Source organism: Lithobates pipiens, unplaced genomic scaffold (assembly GCF_037356315.1).
Source record: "Lithobates pipiens isolate NorthernLeopardFrog02 unplaced genomic scaffold, aLitPip1_a1.2 Scaffold_13, whole genome shotgun sequence".
Classification (NCBI taxonomy): Eukaryota; Metazoa; Chordata; class Amphibia; order Anura; family Ranidae; genus Lithobates; species Lithobates pipiens.
In genome coordinates this window covers 410,177,440-410,203,197 of record NW_027507718.1, presented here as the reverse complement: position 1 = coordinate 410,203,197, position 25,758 = coordinate 410,177,440, and the positions used below count along the sequence as shown (strand labels likewise).

Below are 25,758 nucleotides of genomic sequence, written 5' to 3'. Positions count from 1 at the left end.
GATAAAGCAATCAAAGGAGGATCTTTGCACAATTATCACATGGCTGATATTAACATTGACTTTTGCTGTTTAGTTTAAACACTCATCAAGGATTAATTGAAAGTCACAGAGCACAAGCACTTTATTTTCATATATATGGACTGTTGTTTAGTTTAATAACCTCATTGAGGACTGAGTGCAATATCACGGAGCACAAGCACTTTATAGTGTTTATATGTTGTTATGCTTTAGACATTTATGTTATATATAAAGTGTTTACTGGATTTATATATTTATATAGTATTGTTTCCAAATTTATCAGCACTGCACAGTGTGTTATATAGATTGCAATTTACAGCACAGCTCTGCAAGTCTCTGCCTATGTGGACAGGGGGTGTGTGCCTTTCCTCCAATCAGCTGTCTCACAGTGTATGGCAAGACTCCACTCCCACTGCTGGAACAGGTAGAGAAAATTCTAACAGGACGTGCACTTTCTAAACCATATACAAAGCGGAACACAGCAGATATACATGTAAATCTTATGTAGGGAGATTTGTTTCATCTCTGTGTATCTGAGGCTGTGTGAGGGTGATGTGAACCCTGTGATGTGAGGGTTTACATCCACTTTAATCTAGTTTTATTGCTTGCTGCTTCCCAGATGGGAAGATTTTCCCTTAGATCCTCATTTTTAATGGGTGTCAGAAAATGGAATAATGTCAGAACTGTATACTTTTAGCTCAGGATCAACCCAGAGGCTCCTACTACAGAACATTCAGTATAATAGAGGTTGTTAAAGTATATGAACAGCCATTTTTTGATCGACAAAAACATGATCCTGAAGGTGAAGATGAATTCTTCCAATGGGAAGACCTGTTTTGGTGACAACTAGTAGCTCATTTGCCCTCACTTTGGATAGATTTTTGCTTCCTTTCTGTTATTGTCTCTAAGGAACTGAATGGAAATCTCCCCAAAGGGACACAGACAGCATAAAAAAACGTACTTGGTAGGTTTGCAGTTGTGCCATACGCTTTCCATTTTCAGATGATTGTTTGAACAGTGGTCCGTGAGATGTTCAAAGCTTGGGATATTTTTTTATAACCTAACCCTTCTTTAAACTTCTCCACAACTTTATCCCTGACCAGTCTGGTGTGTTCCTTGGCCTTCCCGATGCTGTTTGTTCAGTAAGGTACTCTAACAAACCACTAAGGGCTTCACAGAACAGCTGCATTTATATTGAGATTCAATTAAACACATGTGGACTCTATTTATGAATTAGGTGACTTCTGACGGCAATTGGTTCCACTAGATTTTAGTTGGGGGTATCAGAGTAAAGGGGGGCTGAATACAAATGCACGCCACACTTTTCACATATTTATTTGTAAAAAAAAATTGAAAACCATTCATCATTTTCCTTCCACGTCACAATTATATTCCACTTTGTGTGACAAAAATCCTAATAAAAAAATACATTTACATTTTTGGTTGTAACGTGATAAAATGTGGAGATTTTCAAGGGTATGAAAACTTTTTCAAGGTACTGTATGTTTTTTAAAAGAAGCCTGTGGCGGAGTAGAGTCTGGCATCTGACCTCGCCTGAAAATACTTATGGCCATGCTGCAAAGGTCTACATACTTTCTGAGTCATTAAACAAGCATGAACAAGTATTTTGTTATAACTTCGTGCGAAGCGCAAAAATATACCAATTGATTCTGTCTGAAACCTTGTGAGATAATAATTTCCAGTGCAGACTGTAATCATTTATATTGTGTTAAGCTCTCTTTCATGGACTACAAAACAACCCCCTATATTGAAAAAAAAGAGAGGTGTTCTGTATTGCTAACACTGTGTCACGCAGGGTCGAAAGGTGAAAATAAAGGAAAAAGTGCCTAAAACTTAATACAGACACAACATCTACAGACTAGTACTTTTTAATATAATATATTTTTGTTCTTAGCTTTAGATACACTTTATAATGCATACTAACAAAAACATTTAATTTAATTTCATTTTAACAATTAATGTAACTAAATTCAGAAGAGAGGATAAGCAATTTAATGAAAACATTTTAAATAATATACAGTGGATATGCAAAAGTGTATGCAAAAGTTCTTTTAACCCCTTGGTGCCGGCCACATGCAAACATGCAGCCTCTCAGTGGGTGGGCCTTCGTGCCGAGCGGTTGCATATTTGCATGAATTAGTGTAAATAGAGTTGTGCCGAGAGCGCACACCCTGCGTGCTCTCGACACAGTTACCGGTGGCTAATGGAAAGGAGCTTTCAGATCATGTGACCACTCGCAACAGTCAATCATGGAGGCCACATGATCATAAAACCCCACCCTGCTTTCTGGCATCCTAGGCCTCTTAAAGGACCATGAGGCGCTGTTGCAAAGAGGTTAAACTAAAGGCAAAACTGTTATCACTGTGCCATGCAGAATACTAGCTGTTCCTTCTATGGAATTACAAGAAAGAAAGTCTGGATGTAGTAAGTTTTCCCCACTATGCGATCCTTTTCTTTAAAATAATGTAAAATCCTGAGTCTGCCCCTGCCACATATTAATTGTAAATGATGTTTAAAGGGTTAGTCCACCTTTACAAAAAAAATTGCCTATGCAGGTAAGGTATGTTTGGCAGCTCTGACTAAATTGCTAGGACCTTGCTAAGTGAGGCCTAGTGAATACTGCTCACCTCTTTCATCACAGAAGTGAGCTTTTTCGCTAATTTAAACCCCCTCACATACTCTTTTTCTCCCCTGATGCAGTAGCACTGAGCTCAGCATCTGAGAGCTCGCTCCTGTGATGGAGGAGGTGAGCAGTAATGGCTAGGCCTCTCTTTGCAACGTCATAGCATCTTCCTGAGAGTATTCTAATCTGGCTTCAGGAGGTACGTAAATGGCCTACACCTATAGCAAGGGTGATATTCAACATTAGTCAGAGCTGCACAGTTGGTTTTTATCTACAGATGTCCCTTATCTGTATAGGCAGTTTTTTGGTAAAGGTAAACTAACCCTTTATGAAAACTGTAGCATATTTCAGTGAGCATGTTTTGTTACTGTTATAATATTTAAGTAATTTTTCGTGTAACTTGCAAAACTATATACAGAAACAATGTTTTAAAACATTAACATATTTACATTAAGCTAATCGAATTTCTAGTTGAATTCTGTTTTTATAGAAAATAGTCTGTGAAAAATATGCCATTTAGATGTGGTGACCTTTTAACCACTTAAGGACCGCCTCGCGCCGATATACGTCGGCAGAATGGCACGTCTGGGCACAGGCACGTTGCCCTTTAAGAGCCCAGCCGTGGGTTGGGCGTGCCGCCGGCGGTGCATTCACGACCTGGTCCTGAGCTCCGTGACCATGGCTGCGGGACCCGTGGACCCGTTTGCCGCCTGTGTCCCGTGATCGGGTCACAGAGCTGAAGAACGGGGAGAGGTAAGTGTAAACAAACCTCTCCCCGTGCTTCCTAGTGAGGTTGTCACTGATCGTCTGTTCCCTGTCATAAGGAAAGACGATCAGTGACATCACACGCCAAGCCACGCCCCCTACAGTAAAAAAAACACACACTCACACTTAACCCCTACACTGCCCCCTAGTGGTTAACCCCTTCACTGCCAGTGACATTTTTACAGTAATCAGTGCATTTTTAATTGCACTGATCGCTGTATTAATGGCAATGGTCCCAAAAATGTATCAAAATTGTCCGACGTGTCCGCCATAATGTCGCAGTCATAATAAAAATTGCTGATCACCACCATTACTAGTAAAAAAAATAATATTAATAAAAATGCCATAAAACTATCCTCTATTAAGTAGACGCTATAACTTTTGCACAAACCAATCAATAACCACTTAATGCGATTTTTTTTTACCAAAAATATGTAGAAGAATATGTATCGGTCTAAACTGAGGAAAAAAAAAAATTTATATATTTTTTGGGGATATTTATTATAGCAAAAGTAAAAAATATTGCATTTTTTTCAAAATTGTTGCTCTATTTTTGTTTATAGCGCAAAAATTAAAAACTGCAGAGGTGATCAAATACCACCAAAATAAAGCTCTATTTGAGGGGAAAAAAAAAGACCCCAATTTTGTTTGGGAGCCACGTCGCACAACCGCTCAATTGTCAGTTAAATCGACGCAGTGCAGAATCGCAAAAAGGGTCCTGGTCCTTTAGCTGGAAAATGGTCTGGGGCTTAAATGGTTAATAAGCCATTAAAATGGTTTGTTACCCATGCCTCGGTTGTGTGGATTTGTGTAATGTATGCATGTATTTTATCCACTAGAACCTCAAAGGCCTGGTTTTGACATTTTGTACTATAGATAAGACTGGACACAGCAGACCATGTAATCTGAGGCAGAAGTAGGCCTAGCCAGATACAGAAATCTGGTACTTAAAATGGAATTTAACCACTTCAGCCCTGGAAGGATTTACCCCCTTAATGACCAAGCCATTTTTTGAGATACGGCACTGTGTCGCTTTAACTGACAATTGCTAGGCCATGCGCTGCTGTACACAAACAAACTTGATATCCTTTTTTTCCCCACAGAGTGGTTTTTATTTTTTGCGCTATAAACTAAAGAAAGAGCAATTTTGAAAAAAATAAATAAATAGTTTTTACTATTTGCTATAATAAATACCCCAAAAAAAAAAAAAAAAAATCTTCATCGGTTTAGGCCAATATGTGTTCTTCTACATATTTTTGTAAAAAAAAAAACGAAATAGGCGTATATTGATTGGTTTGCGCAAAAGTTATAGTGTCTACAAAATAGGGGATATATTAATGGCATTTTTATTATACTTTTTTTTTTTAACTAGTAATGGCAGTGATCAGCGGTGATCAGTGATTTTTAGCAGGACTGCGACATTGCGGCAGACAGATCTGACACTTTTGACACTTTTTTGGGACCAGAGACATTATTACAGTGATCAGAGCTAAAAATAGCCACTGATTACAGTATAAATGGCACTGGCAGGGAAGGGGTTAACACTAGGGGGCGATCAAGGGGTTAAGTGTTCCCTGGGGAGATGTTTCTAACTGTAGGGGGAGTGTATTGACAGGGAGTACAGAAAGATTGCTGTTCCTGATCACTAGGAACAGACGATCTCTCTCTACTCCCCTGTCAGAACAGGTATCTGTGTGTTTACATTGACAGATACAAATTCTGACTCGCTGTGGAGTGATAGTGGGAGGCAGGCAGACATCATGGCCGCCTGCAAAGTGTATGGGACCCAACGACGCACTGCACGCGTACGCACCTGCTGTAGCTGTTCAAGGAACTGACATACAGCTACGGTGATTCATGCAGCCGAGCCAACCTGCCACAGTATAACTGCGGCGGCAGGTCAGCAAGCGGTTAAAATCATGTAACTTCACCTGTGATGGCATCTATTCGAAGTGAAAAGTGAGAACTGCCATTGCTGGCCTGCCTCTCTGACTGTTAGGCTGGCCTGATGTCTTTATTTTTTTCTGATTTACTGATTTTAGTATAATTTACAGATCAGGAAAGATATAGGAGAGTAGAGAGTCTGTATCAGCATACTTGTTCTGGTTAGTGACAAAGTATCGGAAATGGTCCAATATAACAACCAATCAACTAGCTTTTTTCCAGGAAGAGGTCAGCAATGGACACCTCTGTGTTTCTATTGTAAGGGGATTCCTTTAAAGCAGAACTTAACCCTCTAAATTAACATTGATTAATTTTAATACTAATGCTGCTATCATTAGTACAAAGATAGGAAAGTATATTAACTTTTTTTTTTGTTTTATATATATTCAGTTACTTCCTGGTTTCCAGGCCTGGGTAAATCATGTCATAATCTCAGGAGTCTTCTGGAGGGGCTTTCCCACCTAAGCACACTCTTCTGCATGCATGCCTTGCTAAGGGTAGATGGATTCCAGGAAGTAAATGCTTCTTGAATCCTCTGCCCTTACTCAAGATGGCCACAGCCAGAAATGCTAAGAGGCTGTTTTTGGAGACATGGATGGATGGTTGAGTTTGCTTTGAATATTAAAAAATAATTAAATAGCTTTTTTGGTTTATGATTCTCAGATGTAGTGTAGTTCTGCTTTAAGATAAATTAATCTTTATGGTTGATGTTATCCTGAATGCAGTCTCCGTTTAGAGAATAATACATCTTAATCAGGCATATTTTAAATACTTAAAAAGAATCAGGAGTACTATGGTATAAGGGTTGTTAAATAAACCTTTTCTGTTATATAGTAATACATAATATAAAAAGCAAACAGCAGTATTAACATCAATATAGATCACAGACTTGAGAAGGGTGCCATGATCAATTGTTCAGATTTCATGTGATCAAAAAAAGCATCAAAAACTCTTTAAAGTACAACTTCCTCAAGGTCATCCGTATCAAATTTGATCAGATCTTTCTGTGATAAGTCTTTGGAAACTGTAGAGTATTGTACAGGGAATCTTGATTCCATTGGCTTTTCATGAAAGCGGAGGGATGATTGTTCCTGAAACTTTTTTCTAGACTTTCTTGGTGGGACGGGTGGAGGATGTTTAACTAGTTCAGTCATTGTTAGTTCTGGATCAACAAATTTAACTGGTTTTAATAATGACATCACATTTTTAAGATTAACCACAGGAGCATCATCTTCATTACTTGCCCGTGCAGCCAAGTTTGATGTAAGGAGATCAGAATTTGTTGTATCACTTATATTTAATCCTTTATGACTCCACTCATCAATATTATCTGATGTATTGTTTGATAACATTTTCTTATATGAGGTTAAAATTACATTTTTATTTTTGCTGGAATTCTTGAAAGCATATGAAAAATTGTGTTTATAATGTTTATTATGTAACTTACTTTTAGGTTGACTGAAAGAATGGCTGACCGGTTGATATTTTTCAAAATTATCTGTTTGATTTTCTTTATATCTAGTGATGTCTGAGAAAAATGGCCTCCATGTTGGCACTTCAGGCACTGCAGAGTCTGGGGCTATTATATTTATTGGTTTAAGTAAAGATGTTACATTTTTCAGATTTACTGTAGGATAGGCTATCTCAGTGCTTGCCCATTCTGTTAATGTTGGTTTAGCCAATTTAGAACTCATATTTTCAATTGAATTCTCATGTTCTGAATCACTAGAATCCTTTGAACTTTCATCAGATGAACTGTTGTCAACGTGTTTTTCAGCAGTAACCTTGTTTTTCTTCTTTGAACTCTTAAGAGTATCTGAATAGTGAGCTGCATCTGGAACTTTGATCCGAATAGGTTTTATTAATGATATCAAATGTTTTATATTCACTGTAGGATAAACATGCCTCTGTCTTTCCTGTTCTGTTCTCCTTTCCATATATTCTACAGAGCCTTCATGATCAGAATCCATAAAATAATTTGAATATTCATTGGGTAGGCTGATATTATTGCCTGTATTTGAAATAACCTCTATATTCTTCTTTGAAGTCATGGGTGTGTCTTCATACAGGTTTGATTCTGGGACTTTTTTTGTTGGTGTTAGTTTGGGCAAAGAATAACTCTTTATCACAGATTTATCTGGATATTCATGTTCTGAATCAGCAGAACTATTATCATGTGAGCTATTATCATTCTTTGGAGAATCTGAATGATAGGCTGAGTCCTGAATTTTGATTTTAACGGGTTTTAATAAAGATATTATATGTCTGAGATTCACCATATGACTAGGGTTCTCATTTCTTGCCCATTCTGTTGGTGTTGGTTTAGCTAAAGTAGAATGCTGAACTAATAGAATGCTTTTCTGCGAATCTTTAAGCATTGACTCTTCATCAGTTGAATCGTCATCAGTTGAACTGTTATTGCGCATACTGTGGTTAGTTACCTCATATGAGCCTTCATGTCCTGATTCAGAAGAACTTTCATCAGATGAACTGTTTTTATATAGCTCCTTGGATACTTCTACAGCCTTTGTGGGTATTATAAATGACTCTGAATAATTTGTTGAATGTATATGTTTAATAGAAATGGGTTTAAATAAAGAGATTACATTCTTGAGATTCACCGTAGTATAGACCTTCTCATTGCTTGGTAATTTTGTTGACACTGTTTCAGGTAAGTTAGAAATTACCACATCTTCTGAAACTTTACTATCTGAATTATCAGAATCATTTGGAAGTGTATCAGGTAAAATGTCACCATACAGCTTTTGCAAAACTTCTGTATCTCTATTTGGGATCAAAGAAGTACCTAAATATTTGGTTGAATTTTCAGCTGTGATATCAAGTGGTTTAAAAGTAGACATTAAATGCCTCAGGTTCACTGTAAAACTAAGATTTTCATTGCTTGCCCATGTTGGAATACATTTGGGTATATTAGTGGTTCTTATAATATCCTCAGCTGAACTTTCATGCTCAGAATCAACAGAACTATTTGAACTTTCATCAGAAGGACTGTAGTCATACAGCTTCGGTTTAGTAGTCTCTATATTCTCCTTAGGACTTGTGACAATATCTAGATAGCATGTTGCGTCTGGAACTTTGATTTGTATAGGGTTTATTAAAGATATTAAATGCTTTAAGTTAACTGTAGGACAGACATTCTCATTGCTTTCTTGTCCTGTCTGTATCAGTTTAGGCATTGGAAAGGTCATCAAATGTTCACTTGAACATTCATGCTCCAAATCGGCAGAATCATTTGAACTTTCATCAGATGAACTATTGTCATACAGCTTTGGGGTAACCACTGTAGTACTCTTGTAGGAATCTGCAACTACAATGCAAATTGGTTTAAATGAAGATATTACATGTTCAAGGTTTACTGTAGGCGTATGGGTCTTGTCGTTTACCCATACTGTTGGTGGTTTAAGCAAAGCTGAACTCATTATCACCTCTTCATCTGAACCCTTATACCTTGAATGTGAAGAATCATTTGACAGATCATCAGATGAAATACTGTTGTATGAACTTTGGGTAACCTCCTCTTTATTTTTCTTTGAATGCACAAGAGTATCTGAATAAGGGGTTGAATCTGAAACAGCAAAATGCATGGGTTTTAATGAAGATATTACATGTTTGAGGTTTATTGTAGCATACATATTCTCATTGTTTTCTGCTTCTTTCAAGGTTGGAATATGCAAAATGGCACTCCTCATTTCTCCATCTAAACTTTCACATTCTAAGTCAGATGATTCATTTGAATCTTCATCAGATGAACTGCCATAGAGATTTGGAGTCATTTCTGCTGTGTCTGCTACATAAGATCCACTCCTGATATCTTCACTTGAACTAACATAATTGTTTGAGCCTTCATCAGATAAAGTACTGTCATACAGTGGGTGGTTATCCTTTGTATGTATATTTGTTTGGAAAGGAAAAATTGAATAATGGTCTGCCTCTGGAACTTTGATATGAATTGGTTTTAATGAAGACATTATCTGTTTGAGGTTTACTGTAGGAAGAACATCCTCACTGCTCACCCATTCTGTTCCTGTTGTTACAAGCAAAGCAGGAGTCTTTATCACCTCTTCATCTGAACTTTCATACTTTGAATCAAAACGATCATTTGAGCTCTCATCAGATGAAGTATTGTCAAACTGTTTTTGGGTAGCATCTATATTTTTCTTTGGAAACACTTGAGGATCTGAATAATTGCTTGAGTTTGGAACATTGACATGAAAGGGCTTTAATGAGGATACAACGTGTTTGAGGTTCACTGTAGCCGTAGGATAGTCATGGTTTTTACATTCTGTTGTTGCTGCAGGAAAAATAATACTCTGTTTAACTTCTTCATCTGAACCTTCATGTTCTGATTCAGTAGAATCATCAGAACTATCAGATGCTATAGTATCAGTGATACTAAAGTCATATGGCTTTTGGGCAACATCTATATCCTTCTTAACAAGAATATCTAAATTACATGTTGTATCAGGAATGTTAATATGAATTGGTTTTAATGAAGACATTATCTGTTTGAGGTTTACTGTAGGATGAAGATCCTCAATGCTTCCCCATTCTGTTCCTGTTGTTGGAAGCAAAGCAGGAGTCCTTACCACCTCTTCATCTGAACTTTCATACTTTGAATCAAAAGGATCATTTGAGCTCTCATCGGAAGAAGTGCTGTCAAACTGTTTCTGGGTAGCCTCTATATTTCTCTTTGGAAACACTTGAGGATCTGAATAATTGGTTGGGTCTGGAACATTGACATGAAAGGTCTTTAATGAAGATATAACATGTTTAAGGTTCACTGTAGCCATAGGATAGTCATGGTTTTTACATTCTGTTGTTGCTTCAGGAACAATAATACTCTGTTTAACTTCTTCATCTGAACCTTCATGTTCTGATTCAGCAGAATCATCAGAACTATCAGATGCTGTAGTGTCAGACATACTAAAGTCATACGGCTTTTTGGCAACATCTATATCCTTCTTAACAAAAATATCTAAATTACATGTTGTATCAGGAATGTTAATATGAATTGGTTTTAATGAAGACATTATCTGTTTGAGGTTTATTGTAGGAGGAAGATCCTCACTGCTCACCAATCCTGTTCCTGTTGTTACAAGCAAAGCAGGAGCCTTCATCACCTCTTCATCTGAATTTTCATACGTTGAATCACAAGGATCATTTGAGCTCTCATCGGATGAAGTGCCGTCAAACAGTTTTTGGGTAGCATCTATATTTTTGTTTGGAAACACTTGAGGATCTGTATAATTGGTTGGGTCTGGAACATTGACATGAATGGGCTTTAATGAAGATATAACATGTTTAAGGTTCACTGTAGCCGTAGGATAGTCATGGTTTTTACATTCTGTTGTTGCTTCAGGAACAATAATACTCTGTTTAACTTCTTCATCTGAACCTTCATGTTCTGATTCAATAGAATCATCAGAACTATCAGATGCTGTAGTATCAGACATACTAAAGTCATACGGCTTTTTGGCAACATCTATATCCTTCTTAACAAGAATATCTAAATTACATGTTGTATCAGGAATGTTAATATGAATTGGTTTTAATGAAGACATTATCTGTTTGAGGTTTACTGTAGGAGGAAGATCTTCACTGCTCACCCATCCTGTTCCTGTTGTTACAAGAAAAGCAGGAGCCTTTATCACCTCTTCATCTGAATTTTCATACATTGAATCAAAAGGATGATTTGAGCTCTCATCAGATGAAGTGCCGTCAAACAGTTTTTGGGTAGCATCTATATTTTTCTTTGGAAACACTTGAGGATCTGAATAATTGGTTGAGTCTGGTATGTTGATATGAAAGGGCTTTAACGAAGATATTGCATGTTTGAGGTTCACTGTGGCAGTAGGATAGTCATAATTTTTCCATTTTGTTGTTGCTTCCGGCAAAATAATACTTTGTTTAACTTTTTCATCTGAATCTTCATTTTCTGAGTCAGCAGAATCATTAGAACTTTCAGACGTTGTAGTTTCAGAGATACTAAAGTCATACAGCTTTTGGGAAACATCTGTATCGTTCTTAACAAGAATATCAGAATTACATGTTGTATCAGGAATGCTAATATTAATTGGTTTTAATGAAGAGATTATCTGCTTAAGGTTTACTGTAGGATGAAGATCCTCAATGCTTCCCCATTCTGTTCCTGTTGTTGGAAGCAAAGCAGGAGTCCTTACCACCTCTTCATCTGAACTTTCATACTTTGACTCAAAAGGATCATTTGAGCTCTCATCGGAAGAAGTGCTGTCAAACTGTTTCTGGGTAGCCTCTATATTTTGCTTTGGAAACACTTGAGGATCTGAATAATTGGTTGAGTCTGGTACGTTGATATGAAAGGGCTTTAATGATGATATTACATGTTTTAGGTTCACTGTAGGATAAACATTCACACTCTTTTCCCAGTCTGCTGGCATTGCTGTAGTCAAGTTAAGTTGACATATGACATCTTCTGTTGAACCATCATTTTCTGAATCCACTGAATCATTTGAACTTTCATTTGATATTGGTCTTGGTAAGCTTTGGCCCCTTATTACATTTTTGTAGGAATCTTCCTGTTCTAAATCATCCAAATAATTAAATTCTTCATCGGATGAACTTCTGTCATACAACATAATTTCGTTATTCTTATCTGAGCTCACAAGAAGATTGGTTGTGTCTGGATATTTGATATTCAGAGGTTTTAATGATGAAATTATATATTTGAGGTTTACCACTGGAGTAAGATCCTCATGATTTTTCAGTTCTGTTGCCATCGGTTCATAAACATTAGGACTTATTATGACATCTTCATCAAAACTTTCATGTTCTGAGTCAGCAGAATCATTAGAAGTTTCCGATAAACGTTGGCCATACAGGTTTTGTGTAACCTCTGTTTTCATCTTAACAGTTACTAGAGTATCTGAATAATAGGTTGAATCTGGAATGTTGATATGAATAGGTTTTAATGAAGATATTATATTTTTGAGGTTCACACTATAATAAAGCTTTTCACTGTCTGCCCTTTTTCTTGGTGCTGGTACAGGGAAAGTCTTAGTCACAAATGCAAATGTACTGTCATGGTCAGAATCAACAGAGTCATTTGAATGTTCATCAGATGAACTGTAATAATACAGCTTCTCGGAAGTAACCTCAAAATCCTCCTTAGGACTCACAAGTGTTTCTGAATAATGGCAAGCATCTGGAACTTTGATTTGAATAGGTTTTAAATTAGATATTATTTGTCTGAGCTTCACTGTAGGATATACATTCTCATTGCTTACCCATTTGCTTGCTAATGGTTTAGTCATAACAGAACTTGTAGCTTGATCTGAATCATCAGTATCATTTGAACTATCCTCAGATGAACTACTGTGATATGCTGGCCAGATAACCTCTATGGAGTTCTTTGAATCTGAATATTGATTTCTAGGTTCTGTGCTTTGTAAATAACATTCACTTCGCTCCACTTGTATACTGTTGTCTTTATCATGATTATCAGAAGAAATGTCAGTATTTTCCATTTTGTTTGCTGGATATCTAGAAATATTAATTGGAAACGACTGCTGTTGTGTAGAAGTCCTAATGACTGTAGGCATGGTCGAATCTGGAATTGTGATGTTAATGGGCCTTAATAAGGATATCAAATGTTTAAGGTTTACTGTAGGACTAAGAGTCTCATTAGCCAACTGTGTTTGGGTTTTTAGGAAATTATAACCAATACATGCATCTTCAGCTGAAAAATTGTTATCTGAATTGACAGAAATGTTTGACTCTTCATCTGAGAAACTGCTATCATTTAGTGCAGTTGTATAATGGATTCTAGATATATTAGGTAATGGAGATTTGCACTGATTATCTGTTATTTGTTTGTCTTGATCATGCATATAAGAAAAGTGTTCCAAATTCCCCATTCTGTTTTCCGGATTTTCAGGCATAGTTAATGGGAAAAACTGCTTTTGTTTAGGACTCTTTACTATTTGGGTTGTGGTTGACTCTGGAACTTTCACTGTAGGACTGACATTGCTTTTCTTTGTTTCCAATACATTAACATTTCGTATTTCGTCTTCGTCTGAAAATTCATATTCCGAATCAAATGCGTAAATATAACTTTCATCAGATGAATTTGTATCATATAATGTCTTGAAAGTATCTTTATTTTGTTTGGGACTTTTTGATATTACAGGAACTGTAGAGTCTGGCACTATGATGTGAATAGGTTTTAATAAAGATATCAAATGTTTGAGGTTAATTGTTGGACCTTGGACATTTTCAGTGTCATCCTGTCCACCTTGTTTTGTCTCCTGCAAAACTTCATTTACTATGCTATCATTATCTGAAACGTCATACTCTGAACCCAAAGAAAAGCTAGAACCTTCATCAGAAGAACAGCTGTCATCAGACATCTTGGTAGTGTCATCATTTGTGTGGCCACTAATGTGATTAAAGTCCTCAGCAATTGTGTTATTTGATTGATGATCATATACCATATCTGGCATAGAGGAGTCTAAAACTATGAAATTAATAGGTTTAATTAAAGACATTAAATATTTAAGGTTCACGTTTGCACTAAAGTCTTCATTGCTGGCCCATTTTACTTGTTTTGTTCTAGGCAGTCTATTAGCAGGCTTATTTATGTCTTCACCTATTTCCTGAACAGCATTACATGTGGGGAATTCAACATCTATAGCACGCTCCTGTCTTTGTGAAATATTTTCTGTTTCCAGTTTGTAATTATCATTCATTTCATAAGTTTGTCCTGTGTTGTTCTGTGGTAAACTATTCACATTACTCTTCGCACCATGTTTTCTTGTTGTAAAGTCTGGCGTAAATCCTTCATTTTCATAAACTTCATCTGAATGTTGTGCTTCTGCATTTTTTGACTTGCACCACTTTCTCCATAAACTCTCCAGGTATGGTCTTATGAATACACCCAGAAAAAAGGCAATCAGGAATGTTACTATAACTGAAAGGGAAACCGCTAGATCAAAGTTTTGTTGAGTTTGCATTCGAACATTCCTCAATTGTAGATCTCTTGGACTCCTCCTTATACTTTTTAGGTTATTTACTTGTATGCCCACCTGATATGCAATCCTTGCAGCATTTGTAAGGCAAAGATACAGACCTTCATCAGAATCCTCCGCCTGTTTTATTATTAGACTATTTGTGTTGCTGAGGTAATAATTGGTATTTTGTCTTTCAGTTGAAATAATACCATGTGGAGTCCACCATAGTATATCCTTATTTCCTGCAAAATAGTGACAAATCATAAACACATGAAAATGAGGATTAACTTTTAGAACATAACATTTGTATTTAGGTTTCTGTATCAGGGGCCTATTTATAAGGATATGCTGTGCAATTCACACAGTGAATGTATGATGGACATTCACTTATTTGGCTACCCTTTTCAACAATTTTGAAAGAGGATTAATAATCAACTTACAAACATAATAGAGGGATTTCATTTTCAACGTTCGCCAGTTGCATTTAAAATTAAACAAAAATTCACCCATCAAACTTAGCATGCAAGATAATAGAGAGTTTTCAATTACAAACAAGATACAGCTATCACATGAAGCACTTCAAGCACACAAGCACTTTAGAAGCATTGTATAGGTATATTCAAGGTATATTCAAGCTTTAGGTGTTTTTGTTTTAGCCAACAGAAAGCCCATATCATTGGTTCCAGTTCAAGGGCTCAGGTAAGAAAAACGGATGCATAGATGAAAAAACACGAAGGTTTACAATCCCTTTAAAGTGGAACTTCACGCTCTCAACCAACAGTGACTAGTTTTAATCCTTGTGCTGCTAGCATTAGTAAATAGATAGGAAAGTATATAATATTTACTTGTTTTAAACTTTTTTTGTTTTGTTTTTTTACATTTCTACTGTTTCTTCCTGGTTTGTGTAGGCAAATTATGTCATACATCCTAGGAGTCTTCAGGAAGCGAAAAAGGGTTTACTCAGATGGCAGATGGATTCCAGGAAGTAAACGCTACACAAATCATCTGCCCATAATCAAGATGGCTGCAGCCATGAAATAAAGCATGGAGTAGAGGTGCCACCTCATCCCTTTAAAACCGGACACATATTAATTACACAGGTTCTGAGGCTAATTTTATGCAGGTAAGGCACTAAGTGAATTTAATTACCACCAGCCCCAGAACCTGTTTAATTCATATGTGTTTGGTTTTTAGAGACATGGATGGATGGGTGAGTTTTTTTTGGATGTTACAATTGAATTAAATTGTGTTTTTGATTTGTGGCACTCAGATACAGTGTAATTCCACTTTAAGCCTTAAAGGCACTCTCATTGAAATCTTTGGGACTGCAGATGCCTTAATCTTGTAGTTTTTGGAGCGTGAGGCAAAAAGCTTCAGGTATCTCTGAGTACTCTTATGTAAACAGCCACCATTGAAAATCTTGGGATATTGTTGTTGAGAGTTTTGGAGTACGCTCATATGTGAATGCAGCCCTAAATTCAAACAAGATTCACCCATCAGCATATGATATAATATCTATTTACAAACAAGATTTACCTATCAGATTTAAATTCAAACGTGATTCGCTCAGCATCAGCATACAACATAATAGATCCCAATTACAAAGAATATTTTCCACTGACCCAAGAAAGATGTAGCCGGCAACTCCAGAATCTCATGAAAATCTTTATTTGCTACATAAAGGTCAAGATTAAAAACAGCTGATGCGTTTTGGCATACAGTCTTCCTCACAGCAGTGATGCTGTGAACAAGACTGTATGCTGAAATGTGTCAGCTGTTTTTAATCTTGACCTTTATGTAGCAAATAAAACATTTCCTGGTATTCTGGAGTTGCGGCTACATCTTTCTTGGAGCTGCATTTTCAATGGCTGGAGGCCATTTGAGCCAGAGCACCCAGTGAAGGACTCCACCCTTAATCTATGAGGTGTGTTCCCTGTTGTGAGAACTGTCTTTGTACTTTATTTTTCACAGATATTTTAATTCAAACAAGATTTGCCCATCAGTATACGGCAGAACAGAGAGATTTTTTTTTACCAGAAAAAAATTATTAATTGAAATAAGTAATCCATACAGAAACACAGGCAGACTGCATGAGAAAGACTCTGCTCATCTTGTTGGTCACATCTGCAAAATGTCTGTCTGAGCCATCCATCGGATGGAGGGATCATCTTCCACTTTGGTCAGAAGTACAAGTGTGGATGTCCCTTGTATTGGTGTTGGTATTCAATATACAATTTGTGTTTATTCATAATGATTCATATCGATTTTGAACACGTTGTTTTTACACACATGATTTTGTAGCAGTACAGAATATTTAGCGCTGCACTTATTTTTGTTTCTAGTTAGATTTGCATTTGTCTATTGCTGCGCTGGCTGCTGTTTGAAGTTTTTTCGTGTCAGCACGATATACATAATTTTCCATTCTTATCAAAGAAATTGATTGTATCCTTTGCCTCCACCTGCAATCAGACTGAATGGAGCATGGCATATTTTAATTCCAGGGACATGGGGTAACGGTTCACATCCATGAACTTTGTTCTTTGTTTCTGCAATTTGGCAGAAAAATCTGGAAAGAGTGATATTTTAGGGTTATTGATCCCCAGGGTCTCAGATCTGGTTCTGGCTTTAGAGAGAATGGGATCTATGCCCTTTGTCATTTTGAGGTTTGAATAAGAAGGGATGAGGACTTTATCCTGGTGGTGGAGGTCGGGCAGGCTGTGTGCCCTTTCCACGGAAAACATGGGGGAAAATGCTTCACTGCCAAAAATAGAAAGCCGCCATTTTTCACTGAAATTCAACGGATTTTTCCCCTCTGCTTTCTCTGGTATACCAATGGCTCTCACATTATTATGCCTTAGCCTGTTTTCCATGTCATCTAGATGAGCCGCATGTTGTGCAGTAAGGTGGGTATTATAACTAACATCCCGTTGCAGGTGTGCCATATCATCCTCCTATAGAGCTGATTCTGCTTTCTAAGGCCGACGTCCCCCCCTCAATTTTTGCATATCCTGTCTTATGAAAGTGATTTCAGTTTTTACCCCTTTAACTGCTTGCCAACCAGCTGCCACAGTTGTACTGTGGCAGGTTGGCTCAGTTGCGCGAATCGCCGTACCGGTACCCTTTAAAGGCTTTTGCAGACGCAAGCTCACTAGATGGCGCCAGTGCTGCTAGCCACCCACGTTTGCTCCACAGAGAGCCAGAATGGGGATCTGCCAATGTTTACAAACAGATCCTCATTCTGTCAGGGGAGGAGAGAGATCTCTCTCTACTCCCTGTCATTCCACTCCCCCCACAGTTAGAAACACCTCCCTAGGGAACATTTAGCCCCTTGATCACCCCCTAGTGTTGACCTGTTCCCTGCCAATGTAATTTATACAGTGACCAGTGGCTTTGATCACTGTCATTGGTCCCAAAAAACTGTCAAAAGTGTCCGATCTGTCTGCTGCAATGTTGTAGTCCCACTAAAAATCAATGATCACCGCCATTACTAGTAAAAAAATAATAATAATAATAAAAGTGTTATAAATATTTCCCCTATTATATAGACGCTATAACTTTTGCGCAAACCAATCAATATATGCTTATTGCTTTTAAAATATGTAGAAGAATACATATTGGCCTAAACTGATGAAGAAATATTTTTTTTACATTTTTTGGGGGGGATATTTATTATAGCAAAAAGTAAAAAATATTGTTTTTTTTTTTTTCAAAATTTACTGTTTTTTTTTGTTTATAATGCAAAAAATATAAACTGCAGAGTCAAATACCCCCAAAAGAAAGCTCTATTTGTGGGAAAAAAAGGATTAAAGCGACGCAGTGCCGTATCGCAAAAAATTGCATGGTCATTAAGGGGATAAATCCTACCAGGGCTGAAGTGGTTAATCTTGTCAGTTAGCGCTGTAATAGAGACATTACATGAGGTAACGGCTGTAAGAATATCTCTTAGGATTGTTTCGCTCTGTCCCATGGAGGTAGTGGGCTCCAGGGGCCTAGCAAATATGTCTTCTGGGGTACTAACTGTGTCCCAGTCAATGCATTATCTGTTAACATCCTCAAGGGGAACAGTATTATCTGCCTCCGAAGCACCTCCCGAGGAGTCCTCTGTGTTGGTAGACAGTGCGGATGGGTTTTTTGACATAGCTTTGCAGAACAACTTTTGAGCAGGCTCCTTGTACTTCTCCTTTTGTGTTCTCTGCGATACGTCGCCATCTTGGTCCACGAGGTCCAGGTGTCTTTTGTGCACTTTGTCCTGATTGCTGGTGTGACAGAACCGTTAGGTAGCTCAGAGCTGTGGATAGTCACCCGTGGAAGGAGCAGTGTAGCCGAGTCAGGTATTGGAGTGCCCGCAGGATCATACAGCGGATTGTCGATAGAGGAGACAGAAGAAACGTTTGCTGTGTGATTCTTTATATCTAAACCCCTAAGTTACACAGTTACATAGGTTGAAAATAGAAAGCCCATCTAGTTCGACCAATAGGAGAAAAAAGAAAAAAAAAACCTCCATATACACAATCCTATTCCTGTAGTTGATAGAGGAACGTAAATAAAAACCCCAATAAAGCATGATCCAAATTGCTCTAGCAGGGAGAAAAAAAAATTCCTTCCTGATCCCCCAGCATCTTGGTATGGGGGTACTCAGAGAAGAGGAGCCAGGAGCCAAAAGCAAAACTATTGCACAGAGCAAGCAAGTATAACATGTTTGTTATTTTGGGAAAAAAGTAAACCTTTACAATCACTTTAACAGGTCCAGGGATAGTTGATCCAGGGAGTATCCTCTCACCAATGGATCAACTATCCCTGGACCTGTTAAAGTGATTGTAAAGGTTTACTTTTTTCCCAAAATAACAAACATGTTATACTTGCTTGCTCTGTGCAATAGTTTTGCTTTTGGCTCCTGGCTCCTCTTCTCTGAGTACCCCCATACCAAGATGCTTACTATAGGTGCACTCAAGCAGGCTGGATCCTGAGCTTCACTGTCTGCATCTGTTGACACATGCAGTGTGGCTCAGCCCCATCCCCTGCTTCAGAGTCCTTGGATTTGACTGACAGCAGCAGGTGCCAATGGCTCCTGCTGCTGCCGATCCTGCTGTGAGAAGAAGCCAGAGAAGAGCAGCATCACAAACTATTTATGCAGTTACAGTGTTGGTATACTTAGAAAAAAGCAACTGCCATTGCATGAAGCATCCCTCACATCCCAATGCTTTTTACCCCTCCCCTTTGTATCCAACTTTGTATTCTGCCCCTTTCCATGTATATTCTTCTGTTTCATTCCTCTTATATAGTTTGTATATTGTTATCCGGTTACACCCTAAATGTACAGTGTAAGTGCTATACTTAAAGTGGTATTAAACCCAAAACCAAAAATTGAATATATTGCAGCTTACCAACCATTAGATGTGGTGGCTACATTTGTTTTCTTTTTTTCACTTGGTGATCTGGCCAGTAACACACCTCCTGTATTAGAGTGCCCCCACTCTGTTTGAAGGAGCACAGAAATACATTTTCACAGCAGTTTTGTCAGTCTAGGGGGAGGGGAGTGTTGGATGTATTAGCAGATTTAGATACATTAACAACTTGAAGCCGAACTCCAGCTCACACTTCATAATCAGTTACATCAAACAGTTTTTTTCCTTTTTGGGATAAAGGGTTTTACATGACCAAATAAAAGCTGATCAATGCAAGCACTCGTCAGTGGTAAATGGTTTGTCTTAAATTTGTAAATTGATACATCTGGAAAAGAGCTTGTTCTTTTGAAAAACAACAGACTTAATGGCTGGATCACCAGGTGAAAATAGAAGAAAGAAAACCTAAAAAAAAACTTAATGTAGCCATCACATCTAAGAATTGGTAAGCTGTGATATAATAAATGTTTTCTTTTGGGTTTAATACTGCTTTAACCACTTGCCGCCCGCCCTATTACAAATTGACGGCGGCAAAGTGGTTTCATTATCCTAACCGGACGTCATATGACGTGATTAGGATAATGAGCCGCTGCGCGCCCCCGGGGGCGCGCATCGGGGCGATCGTTGTTGCGGGGTGTCAGTCTGACACCCGGCAACTACGATCTCGGTAAAGAGTCTCCGACGGAGACTCTTTACCATGTGATCGGCCGTGTCCAATCACGGCTGATCACAGTGTAAATGGGAAGAGCCGGTGATCGGCTTTCCCTCACTCGCGTCTGTCAGACGCGAGTAGAGGAGAGCCGATCGGCTGCTCCTCTGACAGGGGGGGTCTGTGCTGATCGATTATCAGCACAGCCCCCCCGAGGATGCCCACACTGGACCACCAGGGACACCACTAGACCACCAGGGAAAAGGTAATAAAAATCCATAATCCTCCCTAGACCACCAGGGTGCCAGTCAGCACAATGGGTGCCAATCAGTGCCCATAATGGATGCCAATCAGTGGCCACAATGGGCATCACTGATTGGCATGCATTATTGTTTGGCACTGATTGGCATCCATTACTATAACACCGATGCCGCCTATGAGTGCCCACCTGTGCCACCTATGAGTGCCCACCTGTGCCGCCTGAGTGCCCACCTGTGCCGCCTGAGTGCCCACCTGTGCCGCCTATGAGTGCCCACCTGTGCCGCCTATTCATGCCCACCTGTGCCGCCTATCTATGCCCACCTGTGCCGCCTATCCATGCCCACCTGTGCCGCCTATCCATGCCCATCCGTGCCGCCCATCCGTGCCAGCTATCAGTGCCAATTTGTGCCACCTATCAGTGTCCGTCCGTGTCGCCCATCCGTGTCGCCCATCCGTGTCGCCCATCAGTGCCGCCTATCAGTGCCACTTCATTGGTGCCACATTGGTGCCCATCAGTGCCACCTTATCAGTGCCCATCAGTGTAGCCCCATCAGTGCCCATCAGTGAAGGAGAAAACGTACTTATTTACAAAGTTTTGAAACTGAAACAAAAAAAAACATTTTTTTTTTCAAAATTTTCGGTATTTTTTTATTTGTAGCGCAAAAAATAAAAACCGTAGAGGTGATCAAATACCACCAAAAGAAAGCTCTATTTGTGGGGAAAAAATGATAAAAATTTCATTTGGGTACAGTGTAGCATGACCGCGCAATTGTCATTCAAAGTGCGACAGCGCTGAAAGCTCAAAATTGGTCTGGGCAGGAAGGTGTTTAAGTGCCCTGTATTGAAGTGGTTAAAGAGGAACTGCAGTCTGTTTACATAATTTGTAATAAAAACATCTTTGATATTCTGAAGCTTCCCTCCAACCACTTTGCATATTATTTTATATATACTGTGATTCTGTACTTGCCAAATATGCTGCAGAAATCTCCCTCCACTAAGAATGGCTGCAGCCATTTTAACAGAGGGCAGCTGAAGCTGCTGCCTGTTCACTTCCTGCATTTACACAGACACACACAGAGGCACACCTCCAGCTATGCAGCCCTGTAGTTTTCATTGGCCCTCTTATGACTCATCCCCTTTCCCTTCCTGGCAAACTCTCATAAGAGTGAGAGAGAGAGCTGTGTATGTCATAAGTCTAGGTTAATGACCTGATAAGAAACAGGAAGTCGGCAGTATAAGGTATTTACTGGCAAAAAAAAATAATGTTTTACTATCCAAAGTTAAAACAGCAAGGGCAGAAGATTTAATAGATGGAAAGTTGAAAAAATGACTGAAGGTCTGCTTTAAGGTCCCATGCACAATGGGCATCTATCTCTCGTGCTTGAAAGGGAAACGTGCACAGCCCAGCCCTGCCCCATTGCCAGCTTATTCTAAAACTCTATGAGAAACTGAAAGCTGCTGTGGCTACACGGTACATTGCGCAATAAGTCTGTGCTCTGGGTATTTGTGCCTGGGCCCTAAAAGTTAATTCAACTCATTGCACTGTCCAGCCCCATCCAGCCAAAGCAGCTTTCAGCCTCTCAAAGAGTTTTACAGGCTAAAGACTGCAGGGCTAGATAGTGCACCTATGCCTTCCAAATGCACAAAAATGCTGGCTAAATGGCCATTGCGCATGAGGTCTAAAGCCCCGTACCCATGGCCAAATATCGGGAGACAATGGCTGGTTGATAAAAAAAAAAAGCCCAACATTTGGCTAGTGTGTATGCCACCCTGTCCGACAGAAGCCAGCTTCTATCGGATGAAAATTATGGAAGACCAGCAGCCGACTAACTCCCAATCAGTGCTCTCTGCCATTGGCTGTATTCTGGCGGGGGGACGTCTCCCCACCAGAATGTCAGAACACAACATCCGTCCCACTGTCATAACACAGCAGCTCAGCAGGGGAGACTGCTATACTAACTTTGCATAGTTAGTACAGAGGCTCTGACCGAAGCTGGCAGTTTTAAACTCATAGTATGTACCAGGCTTTAGTCTGTAGTCTCTGGCTGAAATGCTATGTCTTAAATATAGAGGGGCTGCAGTTTTCAGCTGCCCCTGAAGTCTCCCCCCGGCTTTACTCTCTGATCATTCCACCAATTACCCATTGTGTTAAACTTGGTGTCCTAGCTTGTCAGGAGCAAACTGGCCAAATATCAGCCAAAATCAGCAAGTACAGTAGAAACCAGGTGACTTTCGGCCCATGTGTACATCTCCCTGTCTGACAGAAGCTGATTTCATGACCTACTTCTGTTGAACGACCATGTTGCAAAACCAGCATCCAATCACAGCCAAAGAAAGTGCTGACCAATGTGTTCTGGTGGGGGAGATGGCCGCAATTACATCACTTGTGTTAGTACAGAAATCTGTTCAGTGACTCTTCATTGCAATGTTGCTGTGACTCAGTCAGGGTAATGTGGCTTTATAGCCACAATAACAATCTCTATAACAATAGAGAGTCAAGCTGAGAATCACTGCTTCAAAATATCAAATATCCTCATGGACAGTATCCTTCACTGTGAAATCCAGGGTAGGTCTGATAGCACAGGTGAATAGCTGGAGGAATCCAAATCCAAGTATCACCCCACTGGGACTGGAGTACAATGGTAGTGACAAGAGAGGAGCTTGTCACACCTTATAGAAAACGCACACTATTACTGTAGGCTCTGGTCCGGCTGCCTGGTTGCAGATCACTTGCCCATTGACCTCTGCCTTATCAGTCGTGGTCCATCAAAGCTGCTCTCCAAGAACTCAGGGAGTTGTGGGAAAAGGAGCCTATGCCTGCATCTGAGCATAGTGAACAAATGGGACAGTAAGCATTTACTGTGTTGTCCTCAGCCCCTCTAATACTTACCTGAGCCCATCTTTATCCAGCGATGTTGCAGGAGTGTCTAAGCTGTCTGGGATACCCTTCCTCATTGGCTGAGACAGCAGTGTGGCATGACTGGTTTCCGCTGCTGTTATACAAAATCATTCAGCCAATCAGGAAAGAGAGGGGGTGGGTCCGGGTCGCGGCTCCATGACTGAATGGACAAAGGAAGCTGTAACTCAGCATGGGTGCACCCATAGCAAGCTGCTTTCTGTGGGGGCACTCAACAGGAGGGAGGGGCCAGGATCACAGAAGAGGGACTGGAGAAGAGAAGGATCTGGGCTGCTCTGCGCAAAAGCAACTGCATAATGCAGGCAAGTATAACAAGTTTGTTATTTAACCACTTTCAGACCGGACCATTTTGCTGGTAAATGACCAGAGGTCTTTTTACACTTTGGCACTGCGCTGCTTTAACTGGTAATTGCGCGGTCATGCAATGTTGTACCCAAACAAAATTTGCGTCCTTTTCTTCCCACAAATAGAGCTTTCTTTTGATGGTATTTGATTGCCTCTGCGATTTTTATTTTTTGCGATATAAACGTAAAAAGACCGCAAATTTTGAAAAAAAATGATATTTTCTACTTTTTGTTATTAGAAAAATCCAATAAACTCAATTTTAGTCATACATTTAGGCCAAAATGTATTCAGCCACATGTCTTTGGTAAAAAAAAAGTCAATAATTGTATATTTATTGGTTTGCGCAAAAGTTGTCACATCTACAAACTAAGGTACGTTTTCTGGAATTTACGCAGCTTTTAGTTTACGACTGCCTATCTCATTTCTTGAGGTGCTAAAATGACAGGGCAGTACAAAACCCCCCCAAATGACCCCATTTTGGAAAGTAGACCCCCTAAGGAAATTGATAAGAGGCATGTTGAGCCCATTGAATATTTTATTTTTTTGCCTCAAGCGATTGAATAATGACAAAAAAAAAATTTTTTTTTTTTTTTTACACAAAGTTGTCACTAAATGATATATTGCTCACACATGCTATGGGCGTATGTGAAATGACACCCCAAAATAAATTCTGCTGCTTCTCCTGAGTACGGGGATACCACATATGTGGGACTTTTTGGGAGCCTAGCCGCGTACAGGGCCCCGAAAACCAAGCACCGCCTTCAGGCTTTCTAAGGGCGTAAATTTTTGATTTCACGCCTCACTACCTATTACAGTTTTGAAGGCCATAAAATGCCAAGATGGCACAAAACCCCCACAAATGACCCCATTTTAGAAAGTAGACACCCCAAGCTATTTGCTGAGAGGCATGTTGAGTCCATGGAATATTTTATATTTTGCCACAAGTTGCGGGAAAATTACAAACTTTTTTTTTTTTTTTTTTTTTTTCACAAAGTTGTCACTAAATGATATATTGCTCATGCATGCCATGGGCATATGTGAAATGACACCCCAAAATAAATTCTGCTGCTTCTCCTGAGTACGGGGATACCACATATGTGGGACTTTTTGGGAGCCTAGCCGCGTACGGGGCCCCGAAAACCAAGCACCGCCTTCAGGCTTTCTAAGGGCGTAATTTTTTGAGTTCACTTCTCACTACCTATTACAGTTTTGAAGGCCATAAAATGCCAAGATGGCACAAAACCCCCACAAATGACCCCATTTTAGAAAGTAGACACCCCAAGCTATTTGCTGAGAGGCATGTTGAGTCCATGGAATATTTTATATTTTGCCACAAGTTGCGGGAAAATTACAAACTTTTTTTTTTTTTCACAAAGTTGTCACTAAATGATATATTGCTCACGCATGCCATGGGCATATGTGAAATGACACCCCAAAATAAATTCTGCTGCTTCTCCTGAGTACGGGGATACCACATATGTGGGACTTTTTGGGAGCCTAGCCGCGTACGGGGCCCCAAAAACCAAGCACCGCCTTCAGGCTTTCTAAGGGCGTTACAGTTTTGAAGGCCATAAAATGCCAAGATGGCACAAACCCCCCCCCCCAAATGACCCCATTTTAGAAAGTAGACACCCCTAAATTTAGGGGTACACTAGTGAGACTAGGTAATAAATGGCGGGTGCCCTGAAACTATAAAAAAATAACTAACCAACCAGCGTCACCTGTAACAGTTATATGGTGATCACTGGTGAAAGGGTTAACTAGGGGGCAATCAGGGGGCTTTATGCGGTAGTATATGGGGGTCCCTG

General features: G+C 39.3%; 1 protein-coding gene across 1 annotated transcript in view; it reads right to left on the bottom strand.

Moving 5' to 3' along the window:
• Positions 1 to 1,337: 1,337 nt before the first annotated feature.
• LRRC66 (leucine rich repeat containing 66) overlaps positions 1,338 to 25,758 on the bottom strand; it is a 43,944-nt gene continuing 19,523 nt past the window's right edge. The window contains exon 5 of the mRNA XM_077477505.1: positions 1,338 to 14,618. Within this exon, the coding sequence (XP_077333631.1) occupies positions 6,325 to 14,618 (8,294 nt within the window). The 3' untranslated portion in view covers positions 1,338 to 6,324. The remainder of the gene's footprint in view (positions 14,619 to 25,758) is intronic.